At 41.0% G+C, this 19500-nt stretch overlaps 1 protein-coding gene across 1 annotated transcript in view; it reads left to right on the top strand.

Moving 5' to 3' along the window:
- Positions 1-1568: 1568 nt before the first annotated feature.
- The window catches only part of LOC139662362 (RNA binding protein fox-1 homolog 3-like), a gene marked incomplete at its 3' end in the record, with an annotated part of 41784 nt that continues 23852 nt past the window's right edge, over positions 1569-19500 (top strand). Inside the window, exons 1-2 of the mRNA XM_071541024.1 lie at positions 1569-1814; positions 18594-18740. Coding sequence (XP_071397125.1) covers positions 1599-1814; positions 18594-18740 — 363 coding nt within the window. The remainder of the gene's footprint in view (positions 1815-18593; positions 18741-19500) is intronic.

Below are 19500 nucleotides of genomic sequence, written 5' to 3'. Positions count from 1 at the left end.
CGTCCAAAGTGAGATTTCCACGCTTCTGAGGTGGCGGTTTTTTTTGTCACGATCAAACAGACTTCTGTTCTACAACTAAAGGCCGATAACGCTTCTCTTGGCCGTTGTCGGAAAGGATACCGACAACACACACACACACACTCGCACACACACACACACACACACAGGGCCACGTGTTTTGTTTTTATTAGATCCGAGCCGTCTCTCGTGGCGTTTTATTGAGGGACAGACGGGCAGTTTGACGATCACGAGTGTCGTCTCTCCCTCCCGTTCTCGGACGCTTTACGGCCCGAACCGCGGGCGTTAATTCAACTCAATAGAGATGGACAGATTAACTGAGTCACTTTCTCTTGCCCCCCCCCCTCCCCCCCTTCCCCCCTTCTTGTCATATCGCTCTGTCAGCTCTGTCTCGTATCCTCATGCAAAACGTCTTCCTCTTCTGAACTTTACTGTAATTGCTTATCATGTCTCCGCTAGTTTTAGACCGATATCGGGGGGGGGGGGGGGGGGGGGGGCGATATTTTAGCCTGAAATTCAGTCAGTGCACTCCATATGATGGATATGATGTAGTTTGATTGATTACATATTGACTGTAGAAGTGATCAATACTATACTGGTATGGAAAGCCCTTAACCTGAATTGATTCTATTAATTCTACTAAGTAGTACAGAAGTTCACTCACTATTACTATTAGTTTTTATCTTGCATCACTGTTATTAATATGATTTACCCCCCTTTCCGCTCTATTATCATCACTTTTTATTCTTCTTTTTTCCCCCTGATTACCTATCAAGAGGCATTATGTCTCCACACTATCCAAAACAGTTACGCAGCAAAATCGTCAGCGTTAATTTAACTCTCAGAGTGGAAGAATCAACACTATGCCAGTGTTTATATAAGTCCACATCCATTAGAGCTAACTTAAGACTTTTAGATCTCAACAACTTTCCAACCAACGCTGCTCAACTCCAAATAACTCTCACTTCAAAAAAAGAGCTGGAAAGTAACTAAGTACATTTACTCAAATACTGTACTTCAGTACAATTTTGAGGTACTTGCATTTCCACTTTGTGAGACTTTCTACTTTTCCTCCACTACATCTGGGAAATCTTGTTCTTTTTCCTCCACTACATTTATCTGCCGGCTGGAGTTACTAGTTACTTTGCAGAATAAGGTTTTACATGCAAAACATACGATAAGCTCATGAAATATGTTGCATTGTTAGAGTTTAAACTCCCCAACAGTATATGGAGCAGTTAGACCGACAACATTAAAATACTTCTGACAGGTTATGCTTCAATAATTTAACTCTCTGAAAGGAGGACTTTTATTTTGATACTTAAGTACATTTTACTGCTGATACTTCTATACTTTTACTTAAGTAAACATTTGAATGCAGAACTTACTTTTACTGGAGTATTTTTCCATTATGGTATTGCTACTTTTACTTTTACTCTTACTTTTTCCACCACGGCTGCAAAACAGTCCGCTAACCTGTCTGTCTTTGTCCTCTTCTCCTCCACCCTCCCTCCCTCCCTCCACACCCCTCCCTCCGTCCCACGCAGGGTAACCAAGAGGCCCCAGCTCCCCCTGAAGCCATGGCCCAGCCCTACCCGCCGGCCCAGTACCCCCCGCCGCCGCAGAACGGGATCCCCGCCGAGTACGCCACGCCCCACGCCCACCCGCCGGCCGACTACACGGGCCCCAGCACGGTGGCCGAGCACGCCCTGACGCTGTACACGCCGACGCACACGCAGAGCGAACAGCCCGGAAACGACAGCAACGCCCCCGCCCTCACGGCCAACACGGTAACGGTGAGTCCGGTCGGGACGGCGGGGAATGCGGACGCTTAAAGCAAGAACTCCACTCAGTTTTAACATGGGGGGGTTAATCGGCTCTTGACCGCCATGAAAACCAGAATATAAACTAATCACCAAGATCAGATGCAGCTGGACGAGTTTGTAGTGTTAGGATTTTCACTTCCCATTCATTTGAATGAAGCCACGAAAATAGACTGAAAACTGACATTTAACACAATTGTGAACAGATTCAACAACAGATCCTGCTGCTGTGATTTTCAACTGACTATGGGTCCAACGTTTTAGAACATAATTTTGTCAAATCAAATTTTTATTGATAGAAGAGAACATAGCGGGGGGTCCCATTGGAGTCATTCCTATGTTCCCAGGGTCCTATGTTCCCCAGATTTATATGGCACATAATGGGAACATGACAAAGGGTCCTATGTTACCAGGGTCCTATGTTCCCCAGCTCTAAATAGCACATAATGGGAACCTGAAAAAGATGTTCCCCCAAAGGTTTGAGTCAAGTTTGAGTAAAATTTTATCCACAGAACCACCCAGACCCGGAACACCACAGATGTAACAATTTTTTTTTAGAGATCTTCAAAATCAAATAAAATGATAACCATAGTTTTGTTGTGTTTATATAGCTGTTTTGAAGCCTTGTTCCAATAAAAAACATCTGGATAATATTTATGAAATATTTTAACTTGAAACGGGTCAAATGTGACCCGAACACAATAGGAGGGTTAATGTGTGTTAACAGAATATTGCACTGGGGAACATAGGACCCTGGGAACATAAGACCCTGGGAACATATATACACTCCCATACCATTTAGGAGTTTGGGAGACCGGATCTACTTTTACTTTTAAATACAAATTTTAGTGTAAACCAAGCAAAAAAATGCACAATTCAAATGAATGGGAAGTAAAAATTACAATTACAAAATTACAAAATTACAGTAAAACACTACAAACTCATCCAGCTGCATCTGATCTTGGTGAGTAGTTTATATTCTGGTTTTCATGGCAGTCAAGAGCTGAATAACCCCACATAATAATAAGTGGAATGTTGCTTTAAGTTCGATGTACACAATCCGCTCCCTCTTAGTCATTTCAGTACTTGAGGTGCATTGTGATCCATTACAAGTAGATTATAACCGCATTAGAAGCACAGATAAAGTTTCCGTACACTATAATAATCAAACATCACAAAATTACATTATGGTAACACTTTACTAGAAGTGATGCTCATACGACATTATAAAGCATCATAAGAACATTATAATGACACTGAAAGTGCATGATACTTATAATCAGAGCACGATATAATAAACACATTGTGCAAAAAATACTTTATGGGGCAAATGTACAGTTAATGACATGATATTAAATTGAATGGAATTTCCTTGATGATTATATTGTCAGAAATGTTTATCCATGCTTCTCATGGACTTATGAGCTGCATCACAATGCACATCAAGCAAAGTGTTACCCATGGTGTTTATGCTATCATGCTCCGATTATAATAATTACCATGCACTCACAATGCGCTTATGATGCCATACGAGCAGCACTCGGAGTAAAATGTTAATGCGATTTCTCTTTATTGAGATGGAGAGCGAGAGAGCTGAGAGGGACTGTGGCCTCCTTTGCCCCCCGACATTAACATACCATTTGCATCTGGAATGTGTCGAGATCTGATTTAGCTGGATTACATTTACACCTGGCGTTCAAAATGAGTCTGAGTGCACACAGTGATATCGGATTTCTCTTGCCCACAACACCCCAAAACACGCACCCTGTCACTTCCCATCACAAGATCCTCTGAGGATAAGTAGCATCACAGCACCTACAATATCCTGAGGCAGCACATGTTGAGCTCCATTGGCTCTGGGATCTATAAATCACCAGCACTATTTTATCTTATTGATTTTTCTTACTGATTGATTGTCGTTATTTTGACATTTGCCACTTTTTGCACTTTTATCGGTCTGCTAACTGGCCTTGCCTGACTGATTTGTGTATTTATTGCTGTCATTGGTAATGGGTGTTGTATGGGAGGTATATATATATATATATAGAGAGAGACAATTTTCCAGTAACCTTGCTTGATATGACAATACACTCTTGAATCTTGAACCTACACTGACTGTGCAAATATTAAGGAACATCTTCCTGATATTGATTCACATCTCCACTGTCTCAAAGCTTAAAACTCCTTCTCTAACTCCTCTGCTTCTCTTCATCTACATCTCCTCCTTTGTGATCAGTCTACATTTAATAAGGGAAATCAATAAGGGATAATAATTGCTTTTACCTGGATTCACCTCATCAGTGTACTTCATGAAAAGAGCAAGGATCCATAAAATATATTGGACATGTATTGCACTTACACTTTGTTGTTAATGTGACCAAAAGCTTCTCTGACCACCTCTGCAGCTGGTTTAGATGATCAGACCTTCACTGTGTCTTGGGTGCTTTTACACTTGGATTTGATGGGTAATCTGATTACCCAGGATGCATCTTAATGAGGGGGGTTCTGGTGGGATTTGTGGGATAACCCTAAACCGGAGAAGAGGGTCTTCACCTCTGCACCACACCATCACTGGAAACTACATACAGTAGGCCTTCGATCAGTTATTAAATCACCATCTCTCACACATTCATACACACCCCCCCCCCTCTCTATCTCTCTCCCTCTTTCTCTGTCTCTCTCTCTCTCTCTCTCTCTGACAAACATTATTTTCAGCCATCCCATCCCCGCTGACCAAAAAGGCTATTTCCCTAAATGTTAGGGGTGTTATAAATTGAGTAAAGAGAGGAAGAGAGGTGGGGAGAGAGGGGGGGAAAACAGAAGAGTGGACGGGAGGAGAGGGAGAGGGAGGGGAAAGGGATGGGGTGGTGGTGGGGGGGGGGGGGGTACGAGGCTTCTTTCCTGGATAAGACTCCCTCCTCCGCTGCCATCTTTTCAATTTGTGGTTAAATTTAATTTGTGTCTCGTTCGTTTTCCCCTCCACCGTCTGGACAGCTCTGCCAGGCTTCAGCTTTAATGAAGGGAGGGAGACAGACGGACAGATAGCTAGACAGAGAGAGAGAGAGAGAGGGGGGGAGAGAGAGAAAGAGGTAGAGAATGGTTGGGATTTTGTCAGGTTTTACAGGAAATACTTCAAGTTTTGGGGACACTAGCCCAGTCAACTTATCTGTTAAGTGATGAGAACTTAGACACCAAAATCATCCATGTGTCCCCGGTAGATCACTGGCTCCATGCCAACACTTTAGCATACACTATGTTGAGTGATAATAGAGAACTAACATTTTCCAAAGAAGGCTGACCTTTTAGTAATAAAAAGTTGTTAATGGTTTTTATTATATCACCTGTAGATTCACACATTTTTTCATAAATTCTCTTCTGCTGCAGCCCCACTTCCTGATTTAGACTGATAAGACCGGTGTATTTTTAGATAAAAAATAAACATTAAAAAAAGTGCAGCTTCAATGTAGCTGATGTTGCCCACCAACTTCACTTCCTATGGACACAGGGAAAGTAGTCCTTGCTAGTTCATAGCCTATATCATTTCTATATCATACATAGTGTAAATTTGTAGTGTAGTGTAAATCTCTTACACCAAACTGCCAGACTTCGCCACATATCATTTAAGATTATTTATCATTTAGGTTTTAGAGCTGCTAAGTTCTCATTTTGGAGCCTACTATCACTCAGCATAGTGTATGCTAAAGTGTTAGCATGGACATAGTGTATGCTAAAGTGTTAACATGGAGCCTACTATCACTCAACATAGTGTATGCTAAAGTGTTAGCATGAAGCCTATCACTGAGCATAGTCTAGGCTACAGTGTTAGGACACCTTCTATCACTCAACATAGTGTATGCTAAAGTGTTAGCATGAAGCCTATCACTGAGCATAGTGTAGGCTACAGTGTTAGGACACCTTCTATCACTCAACATAGTGTATGCTAAAGTGTTAGCATGGAGCCTACTATCACTCAACATAGTGTATGCTAAAGTGTTAGCATGGAGCACTAGAGCTAACAATCTAATGGGGACAAATGGATGATCTTGGTGTCTGTGTTCGCATCACTTAACAAGTTAAGCTACTGACAAACTCTTCAACCAAGAGAAAAAAATATTGGAAGAATGGGGAAATATCTGAGTTTTGAATTCAGAAGGACACAGCAGGTGAAACCCGCTGCACTTACCACACTATAACTCTTTAACTGTCAACGCACCACAATCTCAAATTTGACTTATGTATATTTCAGCCGCCGATCCCCGGCGTTCTATTCTCCTTTGAAAGTTGTAAGATTCAGAGATAGTTAGCTCAGACAGATAGCTCGCTCGGTGCCCTCGTCTCACTCCCGTATGCTTTCGGAGCGGTGGGTGGTAAGCTGTGAAGCATGCAGGGATCGTGCTTTTTGAAAACCCCCCGAAACCCTCTCTCTATGACTCTAGGACTGTCTGTCTGAAGTTTCTTTGACACCACAGTTCACACAACATGAAGCTTAAAGCTTAAAAAGCATCCCCCACCCCGCCCCGCCCCAAAATAGAGCTTTAAAATCTGACAGAATGCGAGGAAGAAGACGGCAAAAGGGGGTAAACGAGATAAAGATAGACTGAGCAAGAGGGAGAGAGAGAGAGAGAGAGAAGAAATACAGAATGAGAAAAGAATAGTCAGATCGTGCTTCAGAGAGGTTTTGGTCCTCTCTTGGGCATTCCCTAAGACCAAGCACATACACACACACACACACACACAGCAGGGACAGATTGGTGGCTGCATACCCCTCACAAACGAGCAGTATTTCACCTGTATTTCAGCACATATTTCAGTACTGCACGCGCACACCACACACACACACACACACACACACACACACACACACACACACACACACACACACACACACACACAGAGGCAGTGCTAAGGACCTCCACACTATAGTTATTAACTGCACAGCCGCTTGTCTCCACTAGTTGAGGAGCCTTCAAACTGTCAGGGCCAATAAGATTGGAGCATGGTGTGAAGGTATGGTAGTGTATAGACAGTGATGGGAGAGTGGGGGAGTCCAGAGAGAGAGAGAGAGAGAGAGAAGGCACGGTAGAGTCAGCATTACTGGGAGTGTTTTACACTCACTATGGAGAGTTTGTCACAGGCTGTAACTGTTACTGTCAGGAGAGATAGTTACTGGAGGATGAAGGAAGAAGACACCACTATGGACTTTCACTGTGGCCTAAAAGCCAGTTTTACTGCATTGGTTGGGGAAAAATACATTGTTAACCAGACCGATACCTAGGGTTGATATTGGGCTGGTCTTTTACTCAAAATTGGATATTGGCCACTCAGTATCATCCGCCTCTGATAAGACGGATATGATGCAGTTTCATGATTGATAACATATTTATTGTATAATTGATCACTACTACACTGGTTGTCTGTGGGAAGCACTTAATCTAAATTGACTCTCATGTGACATTTTCCAAAAGATTCCACACAAGTACTATGGAAGTTCACTGACTATTATTATTAATAGTGGTAATACAGCACAATACGATACTATACAATACTGTAAGATACAATACGATACTATACGATACTATAAGACACGATACAATACTATAAGATGTGATACTATAAAATACAAATACAATACGATACTATAACATACAATACTATAAGATGCAATACTATAAGATACAAATACAATATGATACTATAAGATACAATACTATAAGATACGATATGATACTACAAGATACGATACTATAAAATACAATACGATACTATAAGATACAATACTATAAGATACAATAAGATACGATACTATAAGATACGATACAATACTATAAAATACGATACTATAAGATACAAATACAATACAATACTATAAGATACAATAAGATACGATACTATAAGATACGATACAATACTATAAAATACGATACTATAAGATACAAATACAATACGATACTATAAGATACAATACTATAAGATGCAATACCATAAGATACAATACTATAAGATAAGATACGATACGATACTATAAGATACAATACTATAAGATAAGATACTATAAAATACAATACAATACTATAAGATACAATAAGATATGATACTATAAGATAAGATACGATACGATACTATAAGATACAATACTATAAGATACGATACTATATGATACGATACTATAAGATACGATACGATACTATAAGATACGATACTATACGATACGATACGATACCATAAGATACAATATGATACTATAAGATACAATACGATACTATAAAATACAATACAATATGATACAATGAGATACAACACGATAAGATACAATGTTGTTGTCCAACCAATGCTGGAAAGTCATCTTTGGTCTCCACTAAAACCACAGGAATTACATAGAGTGATAGTATAAAGAGACCATTACACATTAAACATGTAGGGCATACAATTCACAATCCACAGTTCACCTTGCCTTGTTAAGCATTTAACAGCATTAGGAACGAATGATCTCTTCTATATGTTTTTTGTTGCCATTGGTATTTTTTACACTGGCCAGAGGAGAGCAACTGAAACTGGGAATAAAGACCAGGGTCTTTGAATATAGCTGCCTTTTGCTTTCTTTCAGCTGTGCTTTACTCTTTGAGCAGAGATTACTAAACCACACAGTTATATTAAAAACAAGGGTAAGCTAATGTAGACTCTCTAAAATGTCCCGGCTGACTCCAAAACCCTTGAGCTTTCTAATTAAAAACAATCTCTGGTCGGCTTAGTAGTAGTAGTAGTAGTATCATCAGTGGAGAGTTTTAGTGTCCCATGATGGTCTACATGCAGTTTCACAGGCTTTTCCACCCTGACAAGAATAAAACAGGGGTAACAGTGAATCCTTGTTGTTACCCTATTTGAACTTTTATTTCTGCATAGTCAACTACCAGGTTCTTCTTAAATACCTCCTTTTATTACAACTAAACTCAAGCTGTTGTCCAAATAGCGGCAAACAGGATAGTAAAATAGCAGGATCGGCAGAATTTAGTAGCCCTAGCACAGATATGGCAGTTAGCGATAATAATGCAATATGAAATTCCCTTCCACAGGGAGGTCAGAAGTCAGATTCAGCTACAGAGCAGCAAATCCGAAGCCAGTAGGGATTCATGTCTTACTCAAGCACACTTCAGCAGGGTGGGGAATTGAACCCAGGTCCTCCAAATGAAGGGCATGCTCACTATGCTGCTCCACTGCCCTGATTTAGTGAATGGATATGGCAAGCAAAACAAAACTAGAATTTGATAACACATAGTTAATAATGCATGGTTTGGGTTGGAATGTGTGTGGAATGAATGTATACCCTATCAGCCCCTTTTTTTTTTTCTTTTACCTATGTATCTGTTGCCCTATTTGGATAGGACTATTACCTGGGGATGTCCAGTGATTTGTAATCATTGTGGAGATCGTATCTTATTTCGATTTTTCTTCTTCTTCTTCTAGACGTATGCTTTCTCTCTTCTTCTTCTTGTCATAAATAAAATAGAGGGAGCAGTATGGAATCTGCAGAGGAAGGCTTTGCACGCATTTCGCCGCAAACCTCGAGTTTTTGCTTTGCTAAATCAGAAAGTGATGAATTGTAAAAAAAAATCTTGACCTTATGCAGCTATATGCGGCGCGCCAGTGATTTCAGCAAATTTCATTATCTTGCGCGCATGCATTTCAGGAAACACACAGGTCGGGGGGGGGGTAATTCATTAATTACACAAGGTCCCCGCATAATACTGGTGCTGTGCAAATATGGCTTGAGTTGCACTATTCCCTCTGTCTTCCATTTTCCCCCTCCGGATCTTTCCCTTCACTGCGTGTAGGCGATGTTTCCATATTTACGCTTTTAAAACTCCTGCACATCTGTCTGCCTCGTCCCCGCAGAGGTATATTCACATGTTCTTTTGTGTGTGTGTGTGTGTGTGTGTGTGTGTGTGTGTGCATGTGTGTGTGTCGGACTAATCCCCGGTGAGAGAGGGCTCTGTAGCCGTCTAATCGTGTGTAATCTACCTGTCTGGCGGTGCTCCCATCTGATAGCTTCCATTATAGGCCTGGGGAGGTAGGCCACAGACGCACTTGCTGAGCTCAGCAACTCTCACACTCTCTCACACACACACACACACACACACAAACACACAGTAATAACACATCTGGGGGATCTAGCTGGGTTTGTGACCAGGTGGAGGTGTTGTGAGGGGGTTGGGGCCGCTTGTGTTGGTGTGTGTGTGTGTGTGTAACCGACATAAGGGAGGCTTGGTGGCTCAGATTAGTTCTCAGCAGCCCCCCCACCCCCTCTTTACACACACACTCATACATACAGTATATACACACAGTCCCGGTGTTTCCCTGGTGACAGTGGAGGAAGCTCGGGCTGCTTGTGTATGATAATGTTCATGTAATTATTTCCCTTTCCTGCCTCGCTGCTCGCACACCATGGACGGGGGAGGCATGGCGAGCGGAGAGAAAGAAATAGACGGAGAGAAAGAGTTTAGCTCTTTTGACCGTGGCAGGCGGAGGCTTATACTGCCGTAAAGCCGCCGCTTTCCGTGCAGTGCTAAGCCTAATGAAAAAAGCAGTGCAGCTAGCTCCGAGAGCCGGGTGGAAGCCTCGTGTCTGCAGTTGTACAGGGATTAAGAGAAGAAACCTTACTGTATGGATGGATTTGTTGAACAGGTGTGATTTACCATAGGGTAATGAAACGGACTCAACTATTAAACGACTATGTAATGTTAGCAGTGGTGGAAGAAGTACTCAGATCTTTTACTTAAAGTCCTGCATTCAAAATGTTACTTAAGTAAAAGTACAAAAGTATTAGCATCAAAATGTACTTAAAGCAACAAAAGTAAAAGTACTCATTATGCATAATGGCCCATTTCAGAATAATACAGTATATATTATATTATTGAATTATAATTATTGATGCATTAATGTGTAAGCATCACTTTAATGTTGCAGCTGGAAAAGGTGGGGCTGATTTCCACTACTTTATATACTGCTGGGTAGCTCACAGTAATCTATAATAATACATCACAATTTATTAGTTGATAATATTTTGTATTAATAATCTGAATCTGCAAGGTAACTAGTAATTTAAGTTATCAAATAAAGGTAGTGGAGTAAAAAGTACAATATTTCCCTCCTGAAATGTAGTGGAGTAGAAGTATAAAGTAGCATAAAATGGTAATACTCAAGTAAAGTACAAGTACCTCAAAATTGTACTTAAGTACAGTATTTGAGTAAATGTACTTAGTTAGGTTCCACCTCTGAATGTTAGGAATAGCTGTATTTCCTCTAGCGCTTTTTCAAAATAAAGTTTACAAAGGACTTCAAAGTCTATCTCCCTCAGTCACAATAGAGGGTTTTCAGGTGATGTAGCACAGTCTGTGGCGGCCATATTGGAGGTCCTCAGCTCTTGGGCAACAGTGGCCGTAAACGGCTAAGTGTGTTTGAAAACGTACAACGTGGCCGTACTAAGAAGAACCGAATAGACATGATTCATTTCTAGGCTGTTTTTGACTGGGAACTGATCATTTTTTCACTGAATAAGCTAAATGATGTGTTAGCTTGTTAGCTAGTAGGCTATCTGGTCAGCTAACCATCACTGTCTTGTTGTAAACACGTGATTTGCACACTAGCTAACGTATCTAGTTGAAGCTAGCGCTCGTAGTGGCTAGCAGTTGTGTGTTAACATCAACAGTTGCTTTGAGCCAGCTGGTTAGTTAGCTAGCTAACAGTTTGTTCAGGTTAACTGAGCTGACTCTTCTCAAGCTACAACTCAGAGTGTTTTGGAGTAACATCAGGGTATCCGATTCCGGACAGCATATGACCAAAAAATCACAATCATATACCAATATATTTCATCCTGTACTGTTTTCGCTGAAGTTTCTCATAAATGAACAATCCTCCATCTGTCTTTTTTAAAGTTTAATATCGCTTTTACCTTAACTTGTAATTGGTTTTCTTCCAGTCCCTGCAAATGGATGATAGTGCACCTATTTTTGAGATTCAAAATTCGTATCCAATTCCAGACACTTACTTTAGTCCGTGTCGGTGTATTCATATACTCGATATTAACCCTTTATTAACCCTTCCTGTACCTTCACAATGTTACAGATACTTGTAAGAAGTGCAGGCTATGTACTCAAAGCTCTTATTTTTCCATTTATCAGCCAATACCGATTCTCTACATGAAGTAACTGTCGCCCAAAGTGGGATTTAAGGCTTCCCGCTTCTTGTTCGTGACTAAGTTCATAACTTAGTGTTTTATATGCTTAAATGTGTATAGATATTTATGAAATTTGATGCCTAGCTTCTGAAATGTGTATGAATTTACATCACTTAGCTTTCGGTTGGGAACTCCGTATAAAAATGCCGGTAAACACTGGAAATTACGCGAGTGACCGAGTGTCCGGAATTGGATACAGTGTCCGGAATTGGATACAATTCCGTTAGAGACTAGGGCTAAAGACAAGACAGTTTACTGTGTCACAGTAACCTACATTTGGACACAAATCCACCTTATCACACTATTCATAACCTTACTGAATTGACGTACAGCCATAACACTTTTTTCAGGTATCTCTCTTTTTCTAGCCTGGTTGTTATATATTAGCCGTTATTTGCGCACAACCAATTCTCCACTGGACCTCCATGATGGCGGCAAACGTGGTCGATATGAATTTTGTGATGAACTGATTTTTTTTGTTCCTGCGGTCACTCCCGGGCTTCACAAACTTCCATTCCAAGGCAACTGATTCTAAAAAAAAAAAGTACTTGTTTCAGTCACTTTGTAGTCACTCTGGCCCTCCAGTGGGGAATCCCTCTTTACCTCCTCCCACACAAAAGCGGGGAACTTTTTTAATTACTCCCCACCTCTGCTCCTCCTCCCCTCCACCTCTGCTCCCCTGCTCCTCCTCTCGCCGCGCCGCTCAGACAGATGTGTGCGCGATTAACATGCAATTAACACAAATTAAAAGGCAAAAAAAACGGCTCATCTCCCGGCGGAGCGGCGCTTAGCTTCGGGGCGAGGGAAGCCGGCGGAGGAGAGGGCGATGAGGGGAGAGGACGAGTTGAGAGAAGAGGGAGATGAGAGGAGGAGAAGAGCTCGGATTGTACCTGGAACAATGCACGTAAATGCAGTTGTGTCACTGTGAATTATGTGAAGAGTTGGAGACAAAGATCCCAAACAACTCAGATGGATTGAGATGAATCTGATTACACTCTGATTCACTGATGCCATGTTTTCATCATGGAAACTTGCATCATGCATTCTCAACACATAAGTCGAATAAATCCAAAGGATGCAGCAGTGATGGATTGTCCCATTTGAAATCAATGAACTTCACACAGTAATTTCTGACCATCACTAGAAATGTATTCATGTTGCTGCAAACATGAACTTGCATCATGCACCAGTGACAGATTCTCCCATTTGAAATGAATGAACTCCCATCACAGAGCAATGAGTGTGGATGAAGGGTTAGAGTCATTGTTTTAGTCAAAATATGCGACATGCTCCAGTATATACACTCATCAGAGGTGGAAAGTAACTAAGTACATTTACGAATACTGTACTGTACAAATTTGAGGTACTTTTGAGGAAATATTGTACTTTTTACTCCACTGCATTTATTTGATAACTTAAGTTACTAGTTATTACTGTGATTACTGTGTAGATTACCAAATGTGTTTTTATAGGCCAAAGGCACAGTGGGTAGGTTAGGCAAACCGGTATATTGAATCAATATTGGCTTTTTTATTAAAAAATCATTTACCAGCAAGTCTGTGTCGTCCACCTCCAATATGATTTATGCCTAAATGTTGTTTCAGAGGCTTTTCCACCCGGCCACAAATAAAATCCTCTGGGAAACACTAAAAACATGTAATTTTTGGGGGATTTTTTTTGACACAAGTAGTGAATATCAGCACAAAATATCAGTTTCAATCAAAAAAAAAAGCAGTATCAGCTTTGGAAAAACCCATATCCTTCTAACTTTACTTATTTCTGCCTATAACGCCTCTTTCTTTCTCTATTTCTGTGTGTGTTGCGGGGGCCAGAGGTGCAGTGGGTATTAAGGCCCCCCCCCCCCCCAGTGATTCCAGTGCCACTGGTACACTGGTATGAGTAATGACCCGGAGAGCCAGAGGGCCGCTCAAGGCCTGGGTCTGCCTTAGCACCGTACACCCAGAAATGAGGCTCCGATCTGGGGGAACCGACGGGACAATTACCCCCCCCCCCCCCCCCCCGTGTCTGAACCATCCATCTGACCTGGAACACCTAACCCCCCACGGCCACGCTGTGTTTGTGTGTGTGTGTGTGTGTGTGTGTGTGTGTGGACAGGAGACGAGGGACTAAGTGCCTGGGTGTGTGTGCTTTATCATAACAGGGTCCCAGAGTCTGCCATTCGCCGGTGATTGATATGACCACTTTGCTGTTAAACACACTCTTGTACACACTTTCTCTCTCACACACACACACACACACACACACACACACACAGACAGCTGATTGTTGCTGCATCCCGTTCAGTGGAGCTCTCCCTGCCTATTCAGCTTGTGTGTGTGTGTGTGTGTGTGTGTGTGATGTAATGCCATTATCCTCACTTCCCTGTCTCTCCATTTTCTACTGTTCTCTCTTCAATCAGCACTTAGCCTGCATGCTTCTCTGAACTCTCTCGCTCTCTCCCTCCCTCTCCTCCATTCTCTCTCTCCCTCTCTCCTCCACTCCACTCCCTCCCTCTCTCTCTCTCTCTCTCTCAAGTATGAATGCCGCTGCCTTCAGCACTTCTCTCTCATTGATCGGGCGAGTTTAGCTGACATCATCGCTCCATCTCTCTCTCTCTCTCTCTTTGCATCATCCCTCCATCCCCATGTTAGTCTAATTCATTATGTACATGAACTCCTTTTGCTCTCTCTCTCTCCTCTTTTTTTTTTCTTTGTTCCCACTGCAAAACACACACCGTTCCCGTTTTGAAGCATTTGGAAAGAGACAAAAGCAAAAGGGATCACGAGATCAAACGAACAGCAAGACATCTCTAATGTCTCTCTCTCTCTCTCTCTCTCTCTCTCTCGTTCTCTCTCTCTCTCTCTCTCTGTCAGATTCAGGTATCTGCTGTATTTAGCTTTTTTTTATCTGCTGCCAGCCTTCATATAGTTAAAGTACCACTCTCAGCACTGATACCCGTTGATAACAACAGGAGGCTGAGGCTAATGTTTCAGAAAAAGCGATGGGGGGGGGGTTGTCCTCTCCCTGAACTCCATTTCCCAGAGGCCATTGCTCCGTCCGTTGCTATGTTCTTGTCATATGAGATAGATAGATAGATAGATACAAGCATCCCATCTCAGCTTTAAAGATACTGAATAACGGTATGAAATATCAGCTATTGGTGGCTTTGATCCAAAAATATCAGCTTTCAGCCTATAGCAGAGAGTGAGAAAATGAGTAAAAGCAGTGTAAAAGAATGGAGAAAGAGAGACAGGGTTATTTCAATTTCATATTTGTCTTTTTATTGTTTCAGTGGAGAGTTTTAGTGTCCCGTGATGGCCTAAATGCTGTTTCAAGAAAAGAAAATTTCGGGAAACACTGAAATTTTTAACAAGAATTAAGAATTTCTTAACATGGAAATGGTCAAATTTAATAACACTGAGATAGATAGTAGATGCAAGCATCCCAAAAAAAAATGGTGTTCACCTCAGCTTTCAGATGGGAAACGATTTGCAGCATCAATTTGCGATCATAACTCTTAAAATGCCATGGCGGGACACGACTACTTGCTGGATTTTTGGTTTGTGTTTGACGTTGCGATGTTTGGTTTTGCTGTCAAACGTGAAATCGAATGTATCATCGCTAAGTTCATGTGTGGAAACTGATCAGAAGTAACTACAGAAAACTTCAATCACTCCGTCTTGACGGATTCAAACTGTTCTGACAGTTATTCCCATGTGTCACGAACTCAGCTCATGCTGCCTTCAAGTGCTGTCAGAAATATCCGAATTACGACTTCAGCTTCACATGAATGACCCAAAAATTCGATGAGATAAGATGTGACATTTAGACGACTGATGGTGAAAGGGACACATTTGATTATTACTGTTCAGAATTCCATGTACATCATTAGTATGGTTGTATGTTTCTATCTAATTAAAAAAAAAAATGTATTATTATAATTTTTTGCTTGCGATATTCTCTTGAAATAATGTCTTTTCCCTCTTAAAAACTCTGATTGGTAACTGAAAACGTTGGATGAGCTTGGCTGTCAAGGAACCTTCAAGATTGTATGTGATTGTATGTGATAAATGTATTATTCTGATACTAAATAAAATAAGTTAAAAAAAAAAAAAAAAAAAAAAAAGAGAAGACCTTGAAGGCAGCACGGGCTCTCCCGATGTTGAGTCGTCGTAGCAGAGATCCCCCCCCCTGATATATGGGGCTGATATTGGCCTTTTATTAAAAATGAGATCTGGTCCAGTCAGTGTGGTCCACCTCTGATATGATAGATGCAATTGGATATGGATATTGGATTTGTCCGATTACATATTTGTTGTAGAATTGATCAATACTACACTGGTTGTCTATGGGAAGCCCTTAACCTGAGTTTTAGTGTCCCATGGTGTAAATCCTGTTTCAGAGGCTTTTCCACCCTGACAAGCATCACATTCTGGAACAAACGCTGAAATCCTTTTCTTGGAATGTGTAGCATGAAAATGGTCAAATTTAAAGATGCTGAATATCGGTACGAAATATCAGCTATCGGTGGCTTTGATCCAAAAATATCAGCTTTCAGCCTATAGCAGAGAGTGAAAAAATGAGGGAAAAGCAGCATAAAAGAATGGAGAAAGAGAGACAGACAGAAGTCAAAACGAATAGACGGAAAAAGTGAGAGATTCGGGGAAAAATTTATCAATAAGAGAAAGAGTCAATAGATTGAGAGACGATTTCTATTTTCATTTCATATATGTCTTGTTAATGTTTCAGTGGAGAGTTTTAGTGTCCCATGATGGCCTAAATGCTGTTTCAAGAAAAAAAATACTCGTTTAACTAATCGTTTTTAAGAAGAATCAAGAATTTCTTAACATGGAAATGGTCAAATTTGTTAAAAAAATGTTGGGACTCAGGGACTTCAAATCTATTTCTCTATCTCCCTCCATTTGCCCATTTATTTATCTTTCACTGTCTCTCATACACACTTTATATCCCTCCATCTTGCTCTTGCGGCTCAGCCCTTCCTCCTCCGTCTCTCTCTCTCTCCCCCTTCTGTAATTCACTCCCACTCTCCGCTGCCTCTCCAAGGCCCATTATAATGTATGCTCCGGTCTAGACATGTCGTAGGTTGTTAAATATTTTTCTTATTCCTCTCAGACAGCTTCCTTAATCTCTCGAGGCACGTACCAATGCCATGGGAGCAGGGAGAGGGGGGCATATCTCAGTAATACTTAAAAAAAAAAAAAAAAAAAAAGCCATGACCTGTACACTTAAAGCTACACAGGGAGATAGAGAGTGGAGTTTTGGAACAACTCTCTTTGATCCCCTCCCCCCCCCCTCCCCCCCTTCTCTCTTTCACTTTCCCTCACTTTTCTACTTTATGAATATTTTATCGTCTTGTTCTGTCAATCCCTCTCTATTGTGCGGGCTCTGCTTCTTCATCGCTCTCCGGCTTTCTCCGGTTTGGAGAGCTCAAGCCAAACAACCTTGCCTTTCACCTATAGGTTTTTTTTTTATATATATATATATATACCCTCTATGCAGAGGTGGGGACTCGAGTCACATGACTTGGACTCGAGTCACAATTTCATTTGCTTGAGGTTTGACTTATGCATGAAGAGAAGACTTGAGACTTGACTTGACTTGGGTTCTGGTGACTTGGGACTTGACTTTGTCTTGTACTTTGATGACTTGAGAAGGTTTCTAAAGTCTTGACAAAAGACTCAGGCTCAAGTCTTGAGGCACAAGTCTCAAGTCAAGTCCCAGGTCTAAATGTAGATTACCAAGTCAAGTCCATGTCATTAATGTCAAGTTTCAATCAATTTAATATTGAGACAATTGTATGCTCTGATTTCTTATTTTTATTTTGTATTTATCAGAGGTGGGGACTCAAGTCACATGACTTGGACTCGAGTCACAGTTTTAATCACTTGAGATTTGACTTGATGCATGAAGAGAAAACTTGAGACTTGACTTGACTTGGGTTCTGGTGACTTGGGACTTGACTCTGACTACTGTGATGGCTTGAAAAGGTTTCTAAAGTCTTGACTTGAGATCTTGTGTTTGTGTAAATGACTTAGATTGAAAGTGATGAGATTTGTTCCAGTAGACGACTGAATTGAAATTCTGTTTTCTGAATTTGTATGGAATGATTGAATTTATTGAAGTTGAAACTGATTCTAGAAATCGAACTCGTGATGCTCTTACCAAGTTTTTATCCTATTAAAACCATATTGCATTGAAAAGTCCTAGATATTTAGTTTTCTTTAAGATATTAAACTGATACTGGACTCTTGATTTGTTCTGACTTGACTTGCTGTTCTACATTTAGACTTGAGACTTGACATTAATGACTTGGACTTGACTTGGTAATCTACATTTAGACTTGGGACTTGACTTGAGACTTGTACCTCAAGACTTGAGACTGACTTGGGACTCGAGCAAAGTTGACTTAATCACACCTCTGCCTCTATGTCCTTTCAGGAACTTCTTTCTTTTGCCCAGGTAGGAACTAATCTGCTGCATGTGTGTGTGTTTCCCTCCAGCAGGCGGAGGAGGTGGCGCAGACAGAAGGGTCCCAGCAGCTTCACCTGCAGCCCAGCGACTCGTCGGAGAAGCAGCAGCCCAAGAGGTTACACGTCTCCAACATCCCCTTCCGCTTCCGAGACCCGGACCTGCGGCAAATGTTCGGGGTGAGAGGAAAACTGCGCCACACACACACACACACACACACACACACACACTTTTACTACCACTGAGCAGCAGTACAACAAACTACGGGACACTTCATGTACATCCAGTTGAAATATCATTCACCTTACGGCACTATGCAGTAAAGTACTACAACATGTACAACATTTCACCAATGCATATATACTGTATCTATGTACTGGAGGGTAAACTCACCTAAATTCAGTTTATCCAGCTTGTCACTTGTGGAATAGAGTTTATCTTCCTTTTTAGGCTGACATACTGTAAATCTTTATGACAGAAATTCATAGTATACTATAAATCAACATGTAGTTATATGTTGGCGATCAGGTCCTTTACAGGGAAAAGAGCAGAAAATAATGCTTTTCTGAAAATACAATTTATTTTAGATTATATTGGTGGCTGTTTGCCCTATGGTGATAGTTTACCTGCCTTTTTATCTAACATTACGTTGATTTATATACCACTTTTCAAGACATTGAAAGCTTTTCAATGGAGTAAAATACAAAAGGACAGATAAAACTGCGACAGCAAGTGCAATGAACGCAAGGTAAAACATATAAAAGCAAGACACAAAACATAAAAGTATATGACAAAAGGGAGGTCAGAGACAATTAATAACGCGTCGTTACATAAAAGCAAGTCTGAGTTTTAGTAAGTTTTAATAAGGGATTTAAAAGAAGTCTACAGACCCTGATGGCAAAGAACTGATCACCTGTTTTAAATCTAGAACAGCCAATG

Source organism: Centroberyx affinis, unplaced genomic scaffold (genome assembly GCF_046629955.1).
Source record: "Centroberyx affinis isolate AG114_WGS23_722 - 3 ecotype Tasmania unplaced genomic scaffold, CSIRO-AGI_Caff_v1 ptg003774l_1, whole genome shotgun sequence".
Lineage (NCBI taxonomy): Eukaryota > Metazoa > Chordata > Actinopteri > Beryciformes > Berycidae > Centroberyx > Centroberyx affinis.
The sequence above is the reverse complement of the archived record's forward strand: the minus strand, read 5'-3'. Positions and strand labels throughout refer to the sequence as shown.